At 42.9% G+C, this 22,376-nt stretch overlaps 1 protein-coding gene across 2 annotated transcripts in view; it reads left to right on the forward strand.

Moving 5' to 3' along the window:
* LOC136866636 (nose resistant to fluoxetine protein 6) overlaps positions 1-22,376 on the forward strand; it is a 278,908-nt gene that overhangs the window by 18,290 nt on the left and 238,242 nt on the right. For both annotated transcript variants that reach the window (XM_068226571.1, XM_068226572.1), the window contains exons 2-4: positions 1,939-2,114; positions 6,734-6,954; positions 16,325-16,395. In XM_068226571.1, coding sequence (XP_068082672.1) covers positions 1,939-2,114; positions 6,734-6,954; positions 16,325-16,395 — 468 coding nt within the window. The remainder of the gene's footprint in view (positions 1-1,938; positions 2,115-6,733; positions 6,955-16,324; positions 16,396-22,376) is intronic.

The following is a 22,376-nucleotide window of genomic DNA, read 5'->3' on the forward strand; positions in this document are numbered from 1 at the left end:
CTACTAAAGTTATAAATAAGAAAGTTGGTACACAGGTAGTCTAGACACTTTCACACATTTGTCTGCAATGAAATTGCAAATTATGTCATTTTATGGAATTTAGAATTTATTTATTTTATTTGTTTCGACCATTAGAATATCGAATGAGTTGCTCAGCATGGCGTTCTTTCCAGTACCCCTTAATTCTTTCCCTCCTATCTCTCTCCGCTTCTGTGCTTTGGATCTTGATCTTAGTATCGCTAAATTTATGACTTTCGACAATTCTTTTGTAAGATCTATCCTGCACAGTCTAAGTGGATATTTTTCTCTTATGCCAATAGTCTTTCAGTCCTCCCTAACTTCCTTCAACCAGTTATTTCCTGTTAAGCATGTCGTATTCCATATCTTGTTTGTTAAATTATTGTCATCCATCCCCATCCAAAGTCCCAAGAAACTCAACATTTTTTCCGTAATACACTTGAAATTGGTTCTACTCTCTCGTATATCTCCTACCTTGACCTACGCATCCATATTTCATCCTGTTTTTGTAGCCCATATATCTCTCAAAGCCTTGGAAACCTACCTCGAGGGGAAAGAACTCTAGGGCTCACTACTTCATTTGTAATCACGCTACCAGCAGTGCGGTAGCCGAACATAATACTTCGACTTTGTGAAGTAATCATGGAGCACATGTATATTTGTGTTTTCGAACTCAATAATCCATTCATTTAAAAAATTGAAATAGGCATGTTTTAAAACATCTGCAGGCATTAAATCCACAAATTCTAAGAAATTACTACAAAATTAAAAGTTCCAGGAAGTCAGCTGTGCTGAGAATGCGGTACATCAATATGACCAAAATTTAAATTTGGAAACATCCTTCTTTCATAGAAGTTTTATCTATATTAACTGCTTAGCTTTTACACATAAGCAAAATGTATTTTAAATTAATGTGCAAAGTTTCATGAGTATAACTGAAATAATTTCCATTTAGAGATAATTCAAGAAATCAATAAACTTTTTGCTCTTTTCCCATTAAGAACCAAATCACGTGCAATAACAAGGGAAATACTTGTCTCTGTAACTCAGGAGTCTGTTAATAGTAACAGCCACAAGCGCTCTAGGGAGAGGAACGTACCTGCGAGATGTTCTCCGCTTAGCGCAGAAGTGGAGGCAAATAACAAGGCGTTAAATATATAGAAAATGGCGATTTATTATTTCATTCTTTCTTTCTTTTTCTTTCTTTTTTCTTTCTTTCTTTATTTATTTATTTATTTATTTATTTATCGTATGCAGCTAGAGCCAGGAGTGTCCGAGGACATGTTTTGCTCGCCCGGTGCAGGTGTTTCCATTGCAAGCCCATGGGGGCCTGCACGTCTCGATGTGGGGTCATGATAATGATGATGATTATGATGAGGTAGGTTGATTGTGAAACCCGATGTCTGCACGTAGCCTACTCCTGTCAAATGACACCAAGGGGAGCAGAACTCTTCCAGGCATCAGCGCCTTGTGCCCAGCGGGTCGTTTGGGACCCACGCTATGTTATTCGTGGTATACTGTAAGAACCAATAGACATATTTAAATAGTAAAGGTATCTAAACACTCGTCAGATATCACCGTATAATATCAACACACTGAACACTATATGTTAAAACTTTTAGTCCCTCACCTACAAATGACGGTGAGCGTGTGATGCAGGTTCCACCATGACATAACTAGTTACCGGGCAGCGACTGCGATGTGGAAGGCGAACCGCTCCGACTCAGACACGCACTGTGGACCATTTTACTACAGACACAGAATGTGTTATCAACGCGAAACAACAAAAATGCGCTCAGCAGAATTGTTTCCTTCAGGTGGGTCTAAAACGACCCTCTGGACATAAATGGGTTTATGTAAACTAATTATTGTGTTCATCTATACTTAATTGATCCGAAAATGAAAATTCTTATATTTCAGTGTACGATTCTTACACGAAAATACCGGAGAGTGTGCTGATGGGGAGCTCCAGCCACTATGGGAATTTCGAGGAGTGTATCGATGTACGAGACGTAGAGGCGCAGAATGGGAGCACATTCCATGGCAAATACTGTATAGCAATTGTCAACCTCAGGCCCAAGATAACAAGTAAAGCGGTAAGTATCCATAACTATAGGTGTAGCGATATACGTAGTAGATTCATTAAGTTCGTGGACTGGTCGTTTAATGTCGCTGTGGTGCACAACGGCACCACAGGATGTTTCAGTGACAGTTGTTCGCCAGTACTGCAAGAGCCATACAGTGTAAGCAGCACTACGTTCTCTGTTGTGAAGAGTAGTTGAATGTCAGTGGCGGAACTTGTGAATATTGTAGTTTAAGCAACGGGTAAATTTCAAGTTCTTCCAAAAGTTACACTAATCCTCTAGCAAAACATTTGATATTATGATGCTGGAATCACCCGTATCACCACAAGGGGAAATAGCCACGAAAACGTAGATCAAATTAATGTGATCCGTGAAATGTTAGCGCCACTCCACGAACATACTGACTGTAATATTATATACTGTCCGCCTCTGTGGTGTAGTGGTTAGCGTGATTCGCTGCCACCCCCGGAGGCCCGGGTTCGATTCCCGGCTCTGCCACGAAATTTGAAAAGTGGTACGAGGGCTGGAACGGGGTCCACTCAGCCTCGGGAGGTCAACTGAGTAGAGGTGGGTTCGATTCGCACCTCAGCCATCCTGGAAGTGGTTTTCCGTGGTTTCCCACTTCTCCTCCAGGCGAATGCCGGGATGGTACCTAACTTAAGGCCACGGCCGCCTCCGTCCCTCTTCCTTGCCTATCCCTTCCAATCTTCCCATCCCTCCACAAGGCCCCTGTTCAGCATAGCAGGTGAGGCCGCCTGGGCGAGGTACTGGTCATTCTCCCCAGTTGTATCCCCCGACCAAGAGTCTGAAGCTCCAGGACACTGCCCTTGAGGCGGTAGAGGTGGGATCCCTCGCTAAGTCCAAGGGAAAAACCGAACCTGGAGGGTAAACAGATGATGATGATGATGATGATATTATATACTATAGGTGTACACTATGTTCTCTACACTGTAGGCGCCAGTGCAGGATCTTCTTGACTCAGGTACGCTGGGTTGCCTACACTGTAGGTGGCAGTCTACGAACTTCTTGACTGTAGTTGTATAAAGGCAGATGTACAGTGTGATTCAGCAGCCAATTCCGATATCGTTTGCTGCAGCCCAACAACGTGCACATGGTTAAAGAGGTGACTATTCCGCTGCAGGCGTACTGTATGGTACTAATGTCCAGTGAGCACATTTTGTACACGAGTCTGAACCCTAGCGAAATGTTAGATCATCCATTCGAAAAACATGACGCCTTCAAATCATGTGGCAACCACATCTTACCACGTAACTGTATTAATGTGTCGTGCTGCGTGACTGGGTGAAATCAATGCATAAAACTAGATAACAGTGCAGTAATTCATGTCTGAAATACAGAAGCGAATGGCTTATATACGCAGCTCTCGTCGTACTACCAGCATGTCTCTAGCATTCAGCGTAGAGGATGTGGGTAAGTGTTCGTCTAGCAATTGACGGAATGTGCAAGCAGCGGTTCGTATCTTGCATCGTTCAAATATTTTTGCATCGGTATGATGTTTCAATACGTAAACACAGGTACACGTTTGCCACATTCAAACAGTAGAATGACGCTGTTGTTTATCTTGTGCCGTGCGCATACTCTGCTGGTTAGGGCCTGAATGTACTGTAGTATCCACTGTCATTCGGCATGTTTTCCACAGAAGAATATGGTGACGTGTTGTTCATTTATGGGAAAGCAAGGCATAACGCGTGCAAGGCACTATGTCTGTACCAGGAGCTGTATCCAGACAGGCAACACCCGGCTTCTACGATATTCGGCCGTGTTGAGAGACGCCTAAGGAAGATGCGTGATTTCCAACCAGCCACCAGTCCGCGGTGGGCCCGTTATATCGGGTGAAACAGAAAAGACCGTTCTGGAGGCAGCTAGTAATAATCCACACATCAGTAAAAGGGCGATTGCACGACAGGTGAACACCAGTCAGCCGTCCGCCTGGCGAGTACTGCATGAACGCACAATTTCACCCATACCATCTTGAGCTACACCAAGAGATCCATGAGCGAGATTTCGAAGCCTGAATGGACTTTCATCGGTGGCTGTTAGGCAGACTGGACACTGTTGCAGCGTTTGTATCGCATATCTTGTTCTCGGAGGAATCGCGCTTCCGCAGTAATGGGAACCTCAATCGCCACAACATGCAATATTGTAGACCGGACAATCCTCATTGGGTGCGACAGGCGGCCCATCTAGTGCAATGCCGAGTGAGTGTTTGGTGTGGAATCATGGGGGATCGCCTGATTGGATCTTATTCTTTTGAGCACCATTGGACGGACCAAAGCTTCCTGTACTGCTACCGGAGGATGATTTCTTGCACAATCGTTTGACGCTGTGGTTGTAACAGGATTGAGCTCCACCACATTTGACTTTACCCGTTCCTAATCATCTGAACGAGGAACTGGCAGAGAAATGGATAGGACGGGGAGGCCCTGTTTATTGGCAGTTAACACAGTTAGACTTCCCCTTGTGGGGACATTTGGAGAACGCCGTTTACACTCAAGTGCCAGAAAACCCGCACCATCTCCGGTAACTCATCAAGCTTGCTGAGCAATTATACCTGGAATACTTCAGCGTGCAAGGCGATCTGTTGGACACCGTGCCCGAATGTGTATAAAACGAAACGGTCATCACTTCGAGCATTTGCTGCGATAAAACATTGTCAAGGAAGTTATGTTCCTATTATTTCAGGTCTGTATGTGTCCGGCCTGCTAACTAACGGGCCCTTCTTATAGCAACAAACACATTCATTCACACACAATTTGCATGAAAGCGTGTATTGAACTTACATTAAAAGTAGTACAGGTTAAAAGAATATTTCAAAAACTCGTAATCTTCACCATGGACTTGAACCTCGCACCTGATATGCAAGCCCGCATCGCCAATCCTTTACCAACTACATTACGGCTCCGTACGACTCACCGGGCAGCTTACAGCAAGTATTGCGTCAATTGTGGTCACAATATCGATTTAGTGTTTCGGCAGCATGTCAGATTCATACGATTTAAAAGGCATACGTATCTCTTCCAGTGTTTAATACGAGTACAACATTACGGCGTCCTATCATGCTGAGGTGGTAAATACCAAGATATTCGGTTGTGTTGTCTGCGCATACCGGCAGGGCAGATGTTTCCAGGAAGTGTTGAATATTGTTTGTTGCATAAACTACCTTAGAAGGGGCGGCTGAATCATGCTGTACATGAAAACAGACTTCAATTAACGAATAATTTCAAAAACCCTAGAAACTCATAACTCAGTTCGATTGTACCTGATATTCCTAAGATCCCTATAAAGCACGAATATTTCCAGAAATCCACAGGTATCTGAGGTGGAAGGACACAAATTTGGAATTCAGAATAAAATGGAGAAGTCTCCCTGTAGGATGGTATGTCAGTACTGAGATCGGTTCTCTGTGGTCTCTGATGGGATCTGCAGTTCCAAATTTGCTGATTATACCGAGGTGATTCACTTTGCCTTGGAAACCTTTCCCCTAATTGACACTATGAGGCTTCTGTTGGTGAGCTTGTAGGGTTTCAGGCGGGTTATGTGCCCATAGAAAGTCAGTCGCCTTTCCCTCATACACGTGAATATATTTTCTTTATGGCCGTAAAAATCGTTGTTGTGCCTGATCCTGCGGGTGCCATTCTCCTATCTTACGGGTCCTAGTAGGCTCCTCAAAATATTTCTTTCTTTAAGTTCTAGTTTCATAAGTGGACCCTTTCGATACCTCAAGAGGCACTCATGCGCATAAAGTACAAAGGTTCTTACTACTGGGTTGAAGTGCTTCATCCTTAGGTTGTTGGAGAGGTACTTGCAGGTATAGATGCTTTTACAGGAACTAACTTGTTGCACCTGGTGTCTATGGCCAAAGTCTCGCTCTCGCTTGCTGGGATCCATTATCCTAAGTAATTGTCTGCAGGAACTTTACTTACGGTGTTCTTTCCTAGTAGGATTGTAGAAGGAGCTTGCTTTATATCAGTGTTAACACTGTCTTATGTAGGTTGACCCTGATGGCAGTTTTTCTGCAATACTATAGAGGTTCTGTAGTTCATGAGAAGCCTCCTGGAGGCTGTTGGCTAGTTATAAAACAGTGGCTTAGAGATAGAAATGTTCCACCAGAAACAAAGATGATACCCTATCTAAACTAAACCAGGGTCTTGTCATTGTTGCCTTGGACTCCCTCCGATACTCTATCAATCTAGGTCGGAGTCTATTGTTCGCTCAGGTACCATGTCATCCTCCATTAGCCTAACACCCCACCACCAAAGTTCTTATATCCTAATTCCAAAAATCCCTCGAATTGTTAACGCCTGATCGCACAAGCAATCATGTACCCTACTTTCATATTTTATGTTGCTATTGACCTATGTAAAACATATCTTGAGTTCAACCGACTTCAACGCCACACAGCAACAACACCTAAAACTGTGTTCTCATCAAATGCACGCTACACATCGACAACAGCACCACCTGACCACTGCCGTATCTTATTTGCGCATTCCAGATCTCCTGCGAGTGTCTGAAGTTTGTCGCTGCTACTTTATTTGTAGCCCTCGTAAATAACTGCTGGAACTCTCCTTCGGAACTAATAACATTATTCTGGTGTTTTCTATTCTTAGACGGTGTCCGCTGCTGGGTTGGGACCTCTCAAGCTGGGTGCGTGTGTCCCCTCCTCGTGCGATGGTGAGGACACAGCGCTGATTGTTCAGGAGGACTTCATGGAGAGACTGCAAACAGTATCACCGATGTTCGGCTTTGTGGAAGCAACGGCAAGTGTACCAGATGTCCAGTGTCAAACCAAACAGGATTTTGAGCTCGATACCGCCGACTGGCTTGTCACGTGAGTTATAAAGCACATTAGTACGAGGGTTCTGTACTTAAGGTGACATAATATGGGGAAGATATAATATCTTCCTTATGTGTTAAAGGACGATATTTTTACAGAAAATTGAACAAGTATTTAGAGTTTTAAGGTGCCAGGGTGTATGGGGGGTCAGTGAAATGATCAGAGAATAAATTAAAACAGTAAATTTGAAATATGTATCATTCCTTTTTCTTCTTTAAATTATAAAATTTGGTGGTTAGAAAATCTGAAACAACGACAAAGAATAACAGTTATATATGAGCTTGTAAGCTCCCACAACCATAATGACTTAATGACCAAAATCAGATACATGAGAGGAAGTTTGCAAGGGATGAGCAAGGTACACTATTTCATAGAGCATATTTGCTCCATTCACTTAGATCGTATAAGTAGTTTGAGCTTCAATATTGGCCAGCCTCTTGGAGGCACCAACTTCTTACACAGATTTACACTAGATGAACATTAATTTCTGCTCGAGAGTATATTACAAACTCCTCCGTAAGTAATGATAATTTAAACGGGGGAATGAATGCCCATTCTAAATGGCCTTAATGTACAAAATAAAGGGTTGAAGCAGATTGACAAAGAACAAAACGCTAGGAAGCGAAACACTCGCACTCCTTTTGAAAGACACTTAAATTCCTTCATGGGCTTAGGCCCGAAGAAACAGAGGCTAATTACATACTACAGAGGGATGACTACATGCGAAATATTAAGTACCAAAATAGTTTTGAAATATTTAGAGTTATGGAAAATCATAAGGGGCTGCCTGGCCGAGGCGGTAAAGGAGTGCTCGGTTCGCCCGGAAGGACGTGGGTTCGAATCTCCGTCAGGAAGTCGTAAAATTTAAGAAACGAGATTTCCACTTCCGTAGGTGCATATGGCCCTGAGGTTCACTCAGCCTACACCGAAAATGAGTACCAGGTTAATTCCTGGGGGCAAAGGCGGCCGAGCGTAGAGCTAACCATTCTACCCCATCACGTGCCGCGGTTAAGAATGGTGGAAGCCTTTACCTTCCACTCCTCCAAGGGCCATCATGGCCTGTACGGAGATGTAGATAGAAAATCATCGTCACCCCCTTACCAAGTTGAATGGGGATTAATAGAGGGTGAACACTCTTTATTCCATAAGTTACATATTTCCCAGCAGGGATTTGAAAAATGTCTTCAGACTTGCCTGAAAATTTACATTTAAAAGAAGAAGTTGTAGGCATATTAATATGCTTCGTTGGTGGGTTCATGTGAGGCGAATTGAGGAGGATCTTTTTTTGCTATTTGCTTTACATCGCACCGACACAGATATGTCTTATGGCGACGATGGGATGAGAAAGGCCTAGGAATGGGAAGGAAGTGGCCGTGGCCTTAATTAAGGTACAGCCCCAGCATTTGCCTGGTGTGAAAAGGAATTTTTACCAAGGGGAGTAATGGACTCTATTATGGAGGGTGAGAGAAGTAGAGACATATAAATGTGACGATGGTCAGACTCAGTTTCTAACAATATAAAAACAAGAGTTATAAAACTAAACGAGTTGACACAGCTAGTTAAAATAAAACATTGTGGCGGCAGTCAGTAAATTCACAGAGGCTTGCAGACTGAACGCTGAAAGGCTTAATAGCCTACAAATAAAATGCATGCATGATATTCTACTTTACTAGCTGATGTTCCCTTGCTTCGCTACGAAATTCTATACTGTGTACAGATTCCAGATGAAATAAGTAGTGTACACGTTGTGAGTAATATTGTATTAAATTGAATAACTAGTTGCGTTACCCAAGAAACACGACCAGGGTGTCGCCATACGTCGTTTCTTATGTGAAGACCGGTTTGGGGATTTTCATTGTAATGGTAGGTCCTCCTTGTGTACTACCGGTCACAGTCGTTGCTTGATCGGATTCTGTATTTACCTAGCTCCTTGTAGTCCTTGCGCCTGTGTAAACCGCTGTGTGATTACTAGTGTTGGGGGAAATACTGGCCCGCAGCACGTGTATCATAAGAGCGAGAACTGAGCCGTTGACATGGGGTGGGTAGTAAGTAAAAAAATCGAAACCTCGTTTGTTCGCACAGAAAGTAGTAAAAGCTCATACCAGTGACGTGGGAAAGGTAGCAAGCCAACTGGTAGAGCAGATATGCCTCTACGCAGGCGCAAGATGGAACCTGTGTTAATTCCACGAGTTTTGGCATGGACAAGGTAGTAAGTTAGCGTGCCTCTGGTGGAATTAGGTATAACATATTTCATGTGTGGACAGCCAGCTGCGTGTAAACTTTTTTAAATAGCTCTTACAGTCCTACACAGTTATATTTCAGTTGCCAGAATGTCTCCAAAACCTAATCCATTCGAAATGGCAAGTCGTTACTGCCACTATCATCATAGGACGTTCATACTAGTTCATTGTTTTGTCCAACTCATAGGCTGAATGTTCAGTGTTGAAGGATTCGGTTCAGCCCGTCTCGGGTTCGAATTCAGGCCGGGTCGGTAATTTTAATCGCCTCTGATTGGTTCTTCTGGCCTGGAGACTGGGTGTTTGTGTTTGTCCCAACACTTTCCCCTTCATATTAAGGCAACACACTACACTATCCAAGCAACATAGGCACATGCAATAGTGATTACATCCCTCCATATAGAGTTGGCATCAGGAAGGGCATCCAGCAGTAATACAGGGCCAACTCCATATTTGCGACATAGTTTGCACCCGCGACCCCACGTGTGTGTGAAAATAGACAGAATAAGAAGAACAGGAAGACTAGTTCATTGTTTTATAAGTAGATATTACGTTTGTCCAACGACGGTTCCAGAAGAAGCTGCAGAAATTATCAGAGAGGCCAAACATTTCCAACCATTTCATGTAATCGTGATGACGCCTGGAGATTTTCGTGACTACGCCATGGAAAGGAAGAGTATTTAAATACCCAGCACTTTAAAATTAGCACTGGGAGCTAGATAAGGAAGCTGAAGTTCCATCAATCAAGGTAAGGCAATCATTCAAAGAGTTAGAACCATGGAAGGAGCAGAAATATCCTCAAGAGAGGGCGGTCAACAACATATAGCCCTTAAAACCACTTGTAAGGAGGCCAAACATCAGATGGCCATGCTGGATTTCTTCGATGAAAAATATCGTAAATGTTTTACCGTGAAATTTGTGCTTGTATTGTACACGTCAACGTAGAAAATGATCGGACTGATTTTTCACACTGTGGTTTATCGCATGATTTGTGTCTGAAACGTAATTAGCATAACATTGTGTGTTAAACTGATAAATGGATTACTCATTGATGTTACATTATACACTGACTGACAGTGACAATGCAACACCCAGGAGGAGTGGTTCGAAAGGGATGAAAGTTGGGGAAAAAACAGAGACGGCACGGACGAATAATTGATGTTTATTTCAAACCGATATGCAGGTTACACAATGCGCACGGCATCGACTCAGTAGGATGTAGGACCACCGCCAGCGGCGATGCACGCAGAAACACGTCGAGGTACAGAGTCAATAAGAGTGCGGATGGTGTCCTGAGGGATGGTTCTCCATTCTCTGTCAACCATTTGCCACAGTTGGTCGTCCGTACGAGGCTGGGGCAGAGTTTGCAAACGGCGTCCAATGAGATCCCACACGTGTTCGATTGGTGAGAGATCCGGAGAGTACGCTGGCCACGGAAGCATCTGTACACCTCGTAGAGCCTGTTGGGAGATGCGAGCAGTGTGTGGGCGGGCATTATCCTGCTGAAACAGAGCATTGGGCAGCCCCTGAAGGTACGGGAGTGCCACCGGCCGCAGCACATGCTGCACGTAGCGGTGGGCATTTAACGTGCCTTGAATACGCACTAGAGGTGACGTGGAATCATACGCAATAGCACCCCAAACCATGATGCCGCGTTGTCTAGCGGTAGGGCGCTCCACAGTTACTGCCGGATTTGACCTTTCTCCACGCCGACGCCACACTCGTCTGCGGTGACTATCACTGACAGAACAGAAGCGTGACTCATCGGAGAACACGACGTTCCGCCATTCCCTCATCCAAGTCGCTCTAGCCCGGCACCATGCCAGGCATGCACGTCTATGCTGTGGAGTCAATGGTAGTCTTGTGAGCGGACGCCGGGAGTGCAGGCCTCCTCCAACCAATCGACGGGAAATTGTTCTGGTCGATATTGGAACAGCAAGGGTGTCTTGCACATGCTGAAGAATGGCGGTTGACGTGGCGTGCGGGGCTGCCACCGCTTGGCGGCGGATGCGCCGATCCTCGCGTGCTGACGTCACTCGGGCTGCGCCTGGACCCCTCGCACGTGCCACATGTCCCTGCGCCAACCATCTTCGCCACAGGCGCTGCACCGTGGACACATCCCTATGGGTATCGGCTGCGATTTGACGAAGCGACCAACCTGCCCTTCTCAGCCCGATCACCATACCCCTCTTAAAGTCGTCTGTCTGCTGGAAATGCCTCCGTTGACGGCGGCATGGCATTCTTAGCTATACACGTGTCCTGTGGCACACGACAACACTTTCTACAATGACTGTCGGCTGAGAAATCACGGTACGTAGTGGGCCATTCGCCAACGCCGTGTCCCATTTATCGTTCGCTACGTGCGCAGCACAGCGGCGCATTTCACATCATGAGTATACCTCAGTGACGTCAGTCTACCCTGCAATTGGCATAAAGTTCTGACCACTCCTTTTTGGTGTTGCATTTGCTCTGTCAGTCAGTGTATTTGGTAAAAATCATCTGCTTCACAGTGCTCGCAATAATTTTTTTCCTCTTCCTGTACACTGAGTGGCCAAACGTCATAGGAAGACACTTAATGTGACGTTTATAACAAATTGGTCCTCCGCGCGCCTTCTAAACGGCGCAAACACAGCGTGGAATCGACTGTACAAGGTGTTGGAATCGTTCTTATTTGATCTGGACCCGCTCATCTTGCACTGCTACCCATAAATTGTCTTGTGTAGTTGGAGCTTGGTTCATGGAGCGTACGCCAGCATCGCCAGAATCTCATAAATTTTCAAATGGAATAAGATGGGGGACCTTGTAATGATTGCTACTGCTATCATACAGTCGTAGGTGGTGTTCTATCACACAATAGTGATAAGTGATCAGCAGTTCTTACAGTGGAGTATAATATGATATTACCAATACCGTAGGGAGCTCTGAGTACCAAAGTATAGTAGTGAGATAATATAATATGGATAATAATAATAATAAATGATTTAAACCAAGGAAACGCGCAGTAAGAAGGAGCCAGGCCATTAGGAAGACCAAAATATAACAATATGAATAGAATATATTTAACAATAAAACATAACAAATAAATCGAAGATAAATTTTAAACAAATGATGAAAGATAAATATACCAGAGTAGAGAAAAATCCGAAAAGTGTGCCACATTTACAAATTGAATATCCAAAAATGCATAAAAGGAAAGCCTATTAAATAAATTTTAAGCGTAATATATATATATAGAAACCGAGTAAGAAAGTGGGAGTAAAGCCCTGAAAGAGAAGAAGCACGAAAGGGAGGAGGAAGGGAAGTGGGATAAGGTTTAGGACGGGGAAAGGATTTTCTTCACCGGGTATTGCAGAATTTACCAATTGCATTAGGTCTAGGAAGACATCTGAAATGATTATAAGTATTTCATTATCGTCCGTAGCGCAGTTCGCGTAGACATGCAGTCCATGTTATGATCTTTTAAAAATGCAGCATACCAACTCGACGGAAGAAAATTTCAGCAGGCAATAGCCCGAATGAAAATTTAAAGTCCAAGTGAAGATAAATTACAATAAGTCTTGCTCACCAAATAGCTTGAAGGTAGAGTCCAGATGGAATTGACATGATTACAAGAGGTACAGTATTCTTGGTACTCCACCACTCCGCCACGAAACCCGACTCAAATGTGGAGCAGCGGAGTTGGCAATATATATTGGTGTAGAATATTCCAGAAAAGGAGAGAAGGCGACAAGCTAGAGTGTTCGAGAAACATGACATCACGTGTTCACACAACGCACAAGCAACGGCGAAGTGCAGCGAGGATGACGTAATCGCGCTGGTAGAGCACGGGTGAAGGAATGCTTGATGCGGCGAGGACGAGGTCGAGGCGAACAGCAGTAAGTAACGTAGGGAAATGTGCTGTAGATACGGCGATCGTAATAACCTGGCGGGACAATCCATAGTCGATACTTCACTGAAGTGTTCATTCAACCACCTGCGTGCACCAGAGAGCGCTGACTTGGCGCTTTGTCCTTTTGAAACATGGCATCTCCACCACGTTGCAGGTGATCTGGAAGTATGTCCACATAAAGTGCACCTGTCATCACTGCCTGCAGCCAGATAATGAGGCCTAATTGTTATCATGAGAACTCCGCCCAGCCCAGAACTGAGCCACCTCCCAACTGGACACAACGTTGTCATTGTTCCATGACCCATTCTCGATGTTCGCGGGCCCATGCACGTAGTTGAGCTCTGTGTAGATGTGTCACCAAAGGGACACGAATTGGTCGTCGGATGGTAAAGCCTAAGCGTGCAGTTGTAACATTTCAGTCTGCTACATAAATTGGCGGAAAACATATCCAAAGACCATGAAATAAGCAATGTAGAATACGGAAAATTGGCAACATATTTAATTGATTAATGTACAAGACTACATGTTAATATCGACGCGAGGAAAGCCATCGTAAATGTCCCATGCAGGTCCGTTAATAACCGGTGTAATCCCCTGAATGTTGAATGCAGGCATGAAAATGTGCATGCATTATATCATACATGTGACGGATGTCATCTTGTGAGATGGAGTTCCATGCCCGTTACACTTGGTCAGGCAATGCAGGGACGGTCAATGTCCGTTGTAGATGACGCTGTGGTTGTCGATCAGTATTGTCACATACGTTCTCGTTTGGGAACAGATCGGGGTATCAAGCAGACCATGGTAACATGTCGACACTCTATAGCGCAGGATGAGTTACAACAGCGGCATGACGGCGTGCAATATCCTGTTGGAAAACACCCCTGGGAATGCTGTTTATGAATGGCAGCACAACAGGTCGAATCACCAGATGGACGTACACATTTGCAGTCAGAGTGCGTGGGATAAGAACGAGAGTGCTCCTGCTCTCATAGAAAATCGCTCCCCAGACCAGAACTCCCGGTGTATGTCCAGTGGCTCGACACCGCAGGCAGGTGGAATGCAGGCGCCCAATTGACCTCCTTCTAACTAACACACAACTATCAAGGCATAAATGGTTTTCATCAGAAAACACAATGGACCTCCACTCTATCCTCCAATGAGCTCTCGTTTGACACCACTGAAGTCGCAGACGGTAGTGGTTCGGTGTAAGTGGAATGAACGCCTCAGGGCGCCTGGCTCTTAGTATTCCTTTCAAGTAACCGATTCCGAACAGTTAGTTGCTTCACTGTGGTGTAAACGGCCGCTCAAATTGCTGCTGCAGACACAGCCACACGCCTAATACGGCGGTCCTTCCACTTGGTGGTGTCACGGGGGCGTCCGGAGCGCGGTCTTCTTGCGAGCCTACCTTCTCGTGACCATGGCTGCCAGCACGCATGCACTGTGGAGACATTCCTGCCAAGTCGTTCTGCAATAGCGTGGAAGAAATATCCACCTTCACGTAGCCCTGTAATACGGCATAGTTCAAATGCAATTGGCTGTTGATACTGGCCTCTTCGTGGTCGTTAAGCCATTCTTAGCCTACTCACAATCACTGCAACCAATCTCACAGGTAAGTAACGCTTCCGTTCAGAACAGCCGTATTTAAAGCAAACCTGATGTGTAACGGCATGGGGCCGCTACAAGCGCCATGCTAATACTATTTCCGGGATAGAACCAGCGCCACCTTTCAGATATATAAACGCGCCTACCAAAGTTAGTTAATCTAGTGGAACCCCTTATTGATGTTTGGATATATTTTGCGCCAGTGTATGTCTGGAAAAAATAATCCCCTTGTGACTGACACTTTCGTACTTGATGTCGAGAGGTTGTTCTACTGCCTTAGTAAATGTGTACTGATTTGAGTCTTTGCATAGCTTGGAGCTGATTTGTTGTAAGTAATTTCTAATTTCTATGTTTAATGCGGAAGCTGATTTTGCAAGGATGTCTGCCATTCCATCTCCAAGAGAACCGGTGTGTCCTCGGATCCAGAAAGGCAGTCTTGTGGACACTGCTGTACTCTCTATCTTATAGCAGAAGTTATGGGATTGACATTGTGCTCGTCGTTGATTGGGTTCAACGAAGCCTGAGAGTAACTTAGTAGTGAGCGCTACTATTGTTGTGTCCAGAGCTCTCCACAGCGGACTTGATGGCATCCGTAACTGGTGCCAATATTGATGAGTGCGTGATATGATCGTGAATAAAAGACGAGAGACTGTTAATGACGTGGCAAACCATATGCACATTAGCCAAGGTTCTGCTGTTCTTCCTAGGTGCAAACAGAGAGTGGCGCGGCCATAATTAACGTCGCAAGAGCGCAAGCAGTACTGATCTAATAACGCTGAAATCTACCAACAGTGCCATCTAGCGGCTGGTGAGCACGCAATGCAATAAAGCCAACTTAAATACAATTACACAAAAATGCAGGTACTTATTGACATGCCCTCGTTGCGTCACATATATTGTACAATTAATTTAGACCTTGGCATTTTAAAAACACACGCCAAGATATCAAGATAATACAACACACCTTGAATCCATGTCCGACGGAAATCTTGGTGACACTTGTGTCCATACGTCATACAATGTTGTGCCCGGTTTCGAATTGCTGAGTTATTGTGTGAAGTCCATTCTTGGCTTGTTCAATTAAGAAATAACTTTTGTACACTTGTGAGTGATTGAGGGGTTCATCAATACTTATTGCAGAAATAGACGGTGGACCAGTAGGGGTTCTGACGATACTATACCTATAATAAAGTGAAACAAGAGAAATATAAATAATCTGAAGTGCTATGTGTGGGACAAAAGGCAAGGATTTAACCAAAATTTAACCCCTTCCCTCTTCCTACCTTCTACACAGTTTCAAGAGAGTAGATGCCGGTGACCAAGTACAGTACACTGAAAGTTAGGTTATAGCTGAGGTTGGCATTGGGAGCTCTCGTTACAGGAGAACTGTGAGCTCGAGGGGGAAAGTGAGGGTAATGGAGGCCTGATGGGGATGTTATAGCTCCTATTCTTGTTGGATTAACTTCCTGTACGAACTGAATTCTTAGTATTAGTTTATAACGATACTGGCCCGATTTACTTACCAGTTGTAAATACTGTCAATACGGATCATAATGAAATTTTTATCGACGTTGATTAGAGAAGTCAAAAGAAGGAATGAGCCCTAACAGATGATCTCGTTTATGCTTTACAGGAGTTTACTCATTGTCATCGGCGTGTTAGTGATTCTCAGCACGGCTTACGATTTCTATACTCTGCATTCAGGTAAGTATGATATGTATTTTCTAAATTATAACACTTTGGTCATCAGGATCATTTAGATGTCATATCACTTAATTCATTTTTAAATTCTAACATTTATTATTCACTAGTCAGCTCGTTAACTCACGCTAACCCTGCCCATGTATATGGAAACAATATCTTGACTTTTCTTCTAAATATCTTCTCTAGGTTAATAATACTTTGGAATGGTTTGAATCTATTTGAATTTACCTCCTCTTAATCTAGGTAACTGATTCCTATCTGTCTGGACTACACGTAACTTAGCCAGCACTGAATCCATCTCACTCCTCTCTTGCCGCATAGTTCGTATCATACATCACTGTAGTGTATAATGGGTTTGTGACTTACTGCCTTGAATTTTGTAAAACACATTAAAAGTAATAACTCTCCACTGTTTGGCAGTGAATTGTAACAATAATTAGAAGTCTACTTGCGATAACGTTTTTCATTGGCAACTTCATTACGGTTTTATGCACAATCTGAAATGTTCGGATTACCTCCGCTGCCAATGTGCCGGGTAGGTTATTGTAGTTATTACGGAAGATAAAAAGGGATCGTGGAAGCAACATATTCACGTGCTGAACAACGAGAAGTATACCGTGGATGGTACAAAGGGGGAATATATAAACAGCAAAGTACAAGCAGTCAGGAAAATATAAGGACACTAGGGGTTGAACAAGAATTGGCAAACTCGGATCAACAAAATAAATGTATTGAAACAAGACAAACAAATTTAGGAGTAGTACAGCACCAAAATATCCAAATATAAGCATGTTTTCACAACAAAACATGGAGGAAATATTATAAAAATCTGTTATAGTGACAATTTGGATTTCATCCGATAACATTCATTAAACAGAATAGATATTTCCTAACCAACTGAACAACGTGAATTAAGAAACGTTAGTTAAGATAGGAAAAAACAACAGAATAGCATAATAAATTACAAGTCAGCATTTTAAATTACAAATAACAAAACTAACCTGACTAGAAAATAGTGCGCTATTTAAACTAACAAGTTGTAAACAACACTGGATGTAACATAGATGCATTTAGCTCAACCGGATAAACGTAAACCAGTTCAAGATATGACTGTTACGCAGTAGAAGATTGTAAACAAATTTTGAAGTTCCAGCAGTTTTCCGTAGTACTGACACACAGAAAATTCATTTCACATATAAATTCGAACTGCGTTCCGAACAAAGGAATTACACATCCAGATTCTTCCTTAGAGATACATAATGGAGTACAAGCATTCTAGAGCATAGTCATGTTAACTTTACAATACCTCATGGTCGAAGAATGAGTTCTGAACTGGCGTGAAAATTTACATCAGAATAACACAAATATGTTGTCCTCTCTCCAACAGCCGAATAACTCCTCGAAGTGGCAGGCAAATAGAGCTGCTTCTATAGGCCAGTTGTAGAGGTGATATACATGGGAAATCATGATGCACTGAACTAGAAACGCCGAGAGCGACCATGATAGTGTAGAGAGTAGTTTGCGAGGTAATCGCCTGACAGTAGTCTCATAGGTGTGGCAGTATGCAGATGTCAAATAGCCGAGAAGAAAGGTGCGGACAGTGGCGACTGTCGAGGAGGTGAGTTCACAGTGTTATAAATCAGACCACGATATCTCGAAACACCACGGGAGCTGAATTTTATATCGACTAATAGACATTTCGAGGTATGCGGAATTCACCCCTTTTGTGACGGCACATAATCGAATCTCATGTAACTAAGTCTTGATACTGTCATAAGCGATTTACACCATATAAAAATTGAAGTATTTCTTCATTTTAATTACTACACTTATTATAACAAGTTGTTGAGGACGGAATTCATAATGCAGAGGAACATCAAAAGTACCTCCGGTAACAATTTGGTGAAAACCTGTTATTTTCTTCTGCTTTTCACTCTCGACTGACTCCGTATATAGGATCAAAGATTAGTCAGTGCATTTAACGCCTGGTCTAGTGACGATAAAAACAGCTACAACTGCCTATGTTCGCCCAACTAGGGGTGGACAGGTAATGTGCTATTTAAATATACATAAGTCTGACTGAAAGATAATATACTGCAGTAAAATACGACACAAACCTTAACCTTTTAAGATCTGGACCCGAAAATCACTAACAAATGTTCTGGACTGGGCAATTTTGAGGAATTAAGAAATATATCTACCTACCTGAAGGAGATATTTGCATGATAGTTTTCCTTGTGCCTGTTTGGGCATATAGTTTCGAAAAATGTAGTCTGTTTCACGTCAGCTATCACTTGAGATTTTAACATTGTTTATATATTATACCAAGTTTGGCGAATGAAAAAAATATGATGCGTTACTAAGTAAGTAGAATTTCATGAAATTCTGTTATATTTATCCTATTTTGATAATATAAAATACGCATTTCAATTACAATATAAATGATATAAAAATAATTGTTCAATAATAATAGTTATAACAATAACGATAATGGGTGGAGCTCTTATGAAATGTTGTTTATATGTTTTTATATATCGATAGTGGCTCAGAAGGTGATGTTGGCGGAGATACTCAAAGTGATGATGATATTGAAGATATGTAATTACAATTTTGTGCACAAATGGAAATGTTACTGACGTCCAAATATGAATTCGAAACAACATCATGTATTTCACTTTGATTACGATTCGTTTTACAGCCTACCACAGTTCCCGCGCGATCCATATTTGCGTGAATACGTGAGAATGTCTACATATTAGTAAAGTTTAATTTTTTCTAGATATGAGGTATTACGATTACATAAAATATCGAAAATATCACTTTCGTGAAACATTTGCTAGCCGCGAGAAGCCATGATTTAGCACATTCAACGACATCTACTAATGTACACACGTCAATATTAACGTAAATTCTCCGGCTTAGAGAGTTAATGATGCCATCTGTTGGAATACTGTTGAAACTAACACATGAAGAAACACAATGTAACCGTCAGAATGCGTGCATATCTCGTAGTCGATTTTAGTGAACTGTCAAACATTAGAACAGGCTACGTTCGCAGAGCGGTGTTGACGCAAATTTCGCCGATGTCAGCCATGCTAGCATTTTGGCACTAGAAATACAAGTAATGGAGTTTGGAGATATAGAGATTCGACTGTATTTCAAATTAAGGAACTTGAGGATGAGAAAATTAGCCGTCCTGGTAAAGAACGTTGTCCAGGATACTCCTCGAGGGGCTATTTCTCACGTACTTCTAACGCCTGCTTACGATACGATCAACTATCAACTTCTGAGGGCTTGAAACAGGGCTTCCCAAACTTTTTGTCTCTGAGGCTGCCTGCGCATATCGCAAGCATGTCCAAGGACCCGTTAGCAACAGAACGTAATACAGCACTCAGTGAACGAAAAATATTTTCTGATGATACCGTGTTTGATTATATTCGTATAATTTAGGTCTAATATTTATTTTATTTGAGTGTTTGATCTAACTTCATTTACATAAAGACATTTTATGCATGCACAGAAATTATAAAACAGTGTGACACTGGGCCAATGATTACAACAGTTTGATCTAGGAATTTGCTGGAAAATATTCACTTGTGGTTGTTGGATCAATGGGATGGATGATGTTGTTTCCAAAGACCAAGCGTATCATTCGAGCCGAAGATCAGTCTCTACATCAGCTCTGTTTCATTAGTTAGTTTGAATTTGTGTGAGAACAGAAGAGGTACGCTCACACGGGTGTGTAAGGCATTAAACGCAGTGCTTCCCGTCTAGAAAAAGTCGGGTACAGCGGACATAGTGTACACAAAAATGGACCAGACATTTGTAGTTGTGATTCATTCATGCAACTTCCAGGAGCTAAACAGTCCACTCAACCTGATTACCCACCCGTATCGTATTTCACTTCCTCTCTGCAAAGATACTTCGGCTAGTTGATCTTCTTCAATGGATGGCAGTTAATTTTCATTTTCAAAGAAGGGATTTTTGATCCACAAGATTTTCTCAACGAGCGGGTGGAAAATATGGTTTGAGTGTGGAAACTATCAATTCGGTCTCACAATTACTTCACTTACACTGCCTTGTAAGCATTTCTTGTACTAACTGTCGGGCAAGTTAAGAGATACAATACTGTGCGTAAGTTATAAAACATTGAAGAAATAAATACTAAATTTAATGTAGTGTGTGTACAATAAAATCTCGCTCTTTGAGTGCTTACAACTTACAATATTATTGCGGAATGGCTGGCTTTAAATACATGGGACTGATGATGATAAAACCTCTCCATTTGAAGACGGCACTTAATTCAAATGCGGAGGTTTCCCTTGGCATTATGTATCCTTGTATCCTCTTTATATTAGTTCTCCTACCCGCAATAATTTGTAATTTATTTATCATACCATGTTTCTTGCCATGTTCTTATCTCTGTATAAACACAAGTGTCTCAAAGGTACTTCACTTTAACACCATGTAACTCAACTTATAACTGACATCTGTACGAATCACCAACTCAAGAAAAGCGTCGAATATATAAAATAAATTCCACTCTTCCGCCTGATACCTCTGACATCGAAGAAACTGAAAACTGAAACATTATTATTCAAAAGCTAACTAATACTACTTGGAGATCTACTGCAAATATTGCGCTCTTCAGCCTTAGTACTGGTTTATTCTACTGCCGACTATTTTGCCCTGGTGTGGCTTAATACCCTTATACGAAGTATATTGATCCGCAACTGAATACCAGCACGCGTCCTGTATCTAGCAACATAAGATTAACTACAGTCCACTGGCTCTCACCATTTCCTGGAGTAGTTCCACCTGACTTATGAAGATCCAGTGCATTTGTTCGAGAATACAACAAGAACTGCAAGAATACTCTGATAACTGTTCTTAAGACACATCAGCTCTTAGTCTCCAAATATTGAAATCATGACACCCACCCTTTGTGATGCTGCTCTGAAGACGTCCACAAAATTCAATGCTTTGGAGGAGTGGAAAAGCAGCTGGAATAATTCTACTGATTTGCCCCTGCATAACATCTTCAGAGGGAGAAAAAATGCTAACGGGTCCGAACTGCCGCGTGCAATTTGGTTCAGACTAAACAGGATCAGGACAGATTATGAAAGGTGCAGGTATTCTCTCCACAAGAGGAAATTTGTACCATCTCCAGAATGTGATTTTGGAGCCCCTCGCCAGACCGTTCTCCACATTGTAAGCGAGTGTCACCTACGGGCTTATCCAGCTAGATTGGAAGACTTCCTTTCACCAACAGCGGTAGCACTATAATGGGTTCAAAAGTTGGACATTCAGATATGATAATAGATAACACTAAAGCCTGATGTACATCAACGTTCTTTCGTTGTTGTGTATATATTGTATGCACTATATTATATATACATATACACTGACTTAGCAAATGTCATGGGATAGTCACCTAATAGCGTGTGGGGCCTCCTCTGGCCCTGTGAACTGCAGTGAGACGCCTTGGAACTGAGTTGACAAGTTCGTGGTAGTCCTCTGGACGCAGATGCCACCAAATCGTTTGCAGAACGCAGCCGCCAATGCTGGTCTGTTCGTGGATGCAGGATCAATTGCACGGAGCCTGCGTTCCAGGACTTCCCAGATATGATCGATAGGGTTCATATCGGGGCTCCTGGGTGGCAATGGCAGCCGTTGGACCTCCGCTGCATGTTCCTGGAACCATTCCCGGGCGACGTGGGAACGATGTGGCAGCGCGTTATCATCTTGAAACACCGCAGAACCGTCTGGGCTCTGGAAGGCAAAAAATGGGTGGAGATGGTCTCCGAGCAGCTCAACATACCGCGTACCATTCAAAGTCTCTTCCAGAACAACTAGGGGGCCCATTCTATACCAGGAAAATGCACCCCAGACCATAACAGAGTCACCAGCGCCCTAGATCACACCTTCGAGGCAGGCGGGATCCATCGCTTCATGTGGTCTGCGCCATACACGGTGCCTCC

Source organism: Anabrus simplex, chromosome 3 (genome assembly GCF_040414725.1).
Source record: "Anabrus simplex isolate iqAnaSimp1 chromosome 3, ASM4041472v1, whole genome shotgun sequence".
In the NCBI taxonomy this organism is placed as follows: domain Eukaryota; kingdom Metazoa; phylum Arthropoda; class Insecta; order Orthoptera; family Tettigoniidae; genus Anabrus; species Anabrus simplex.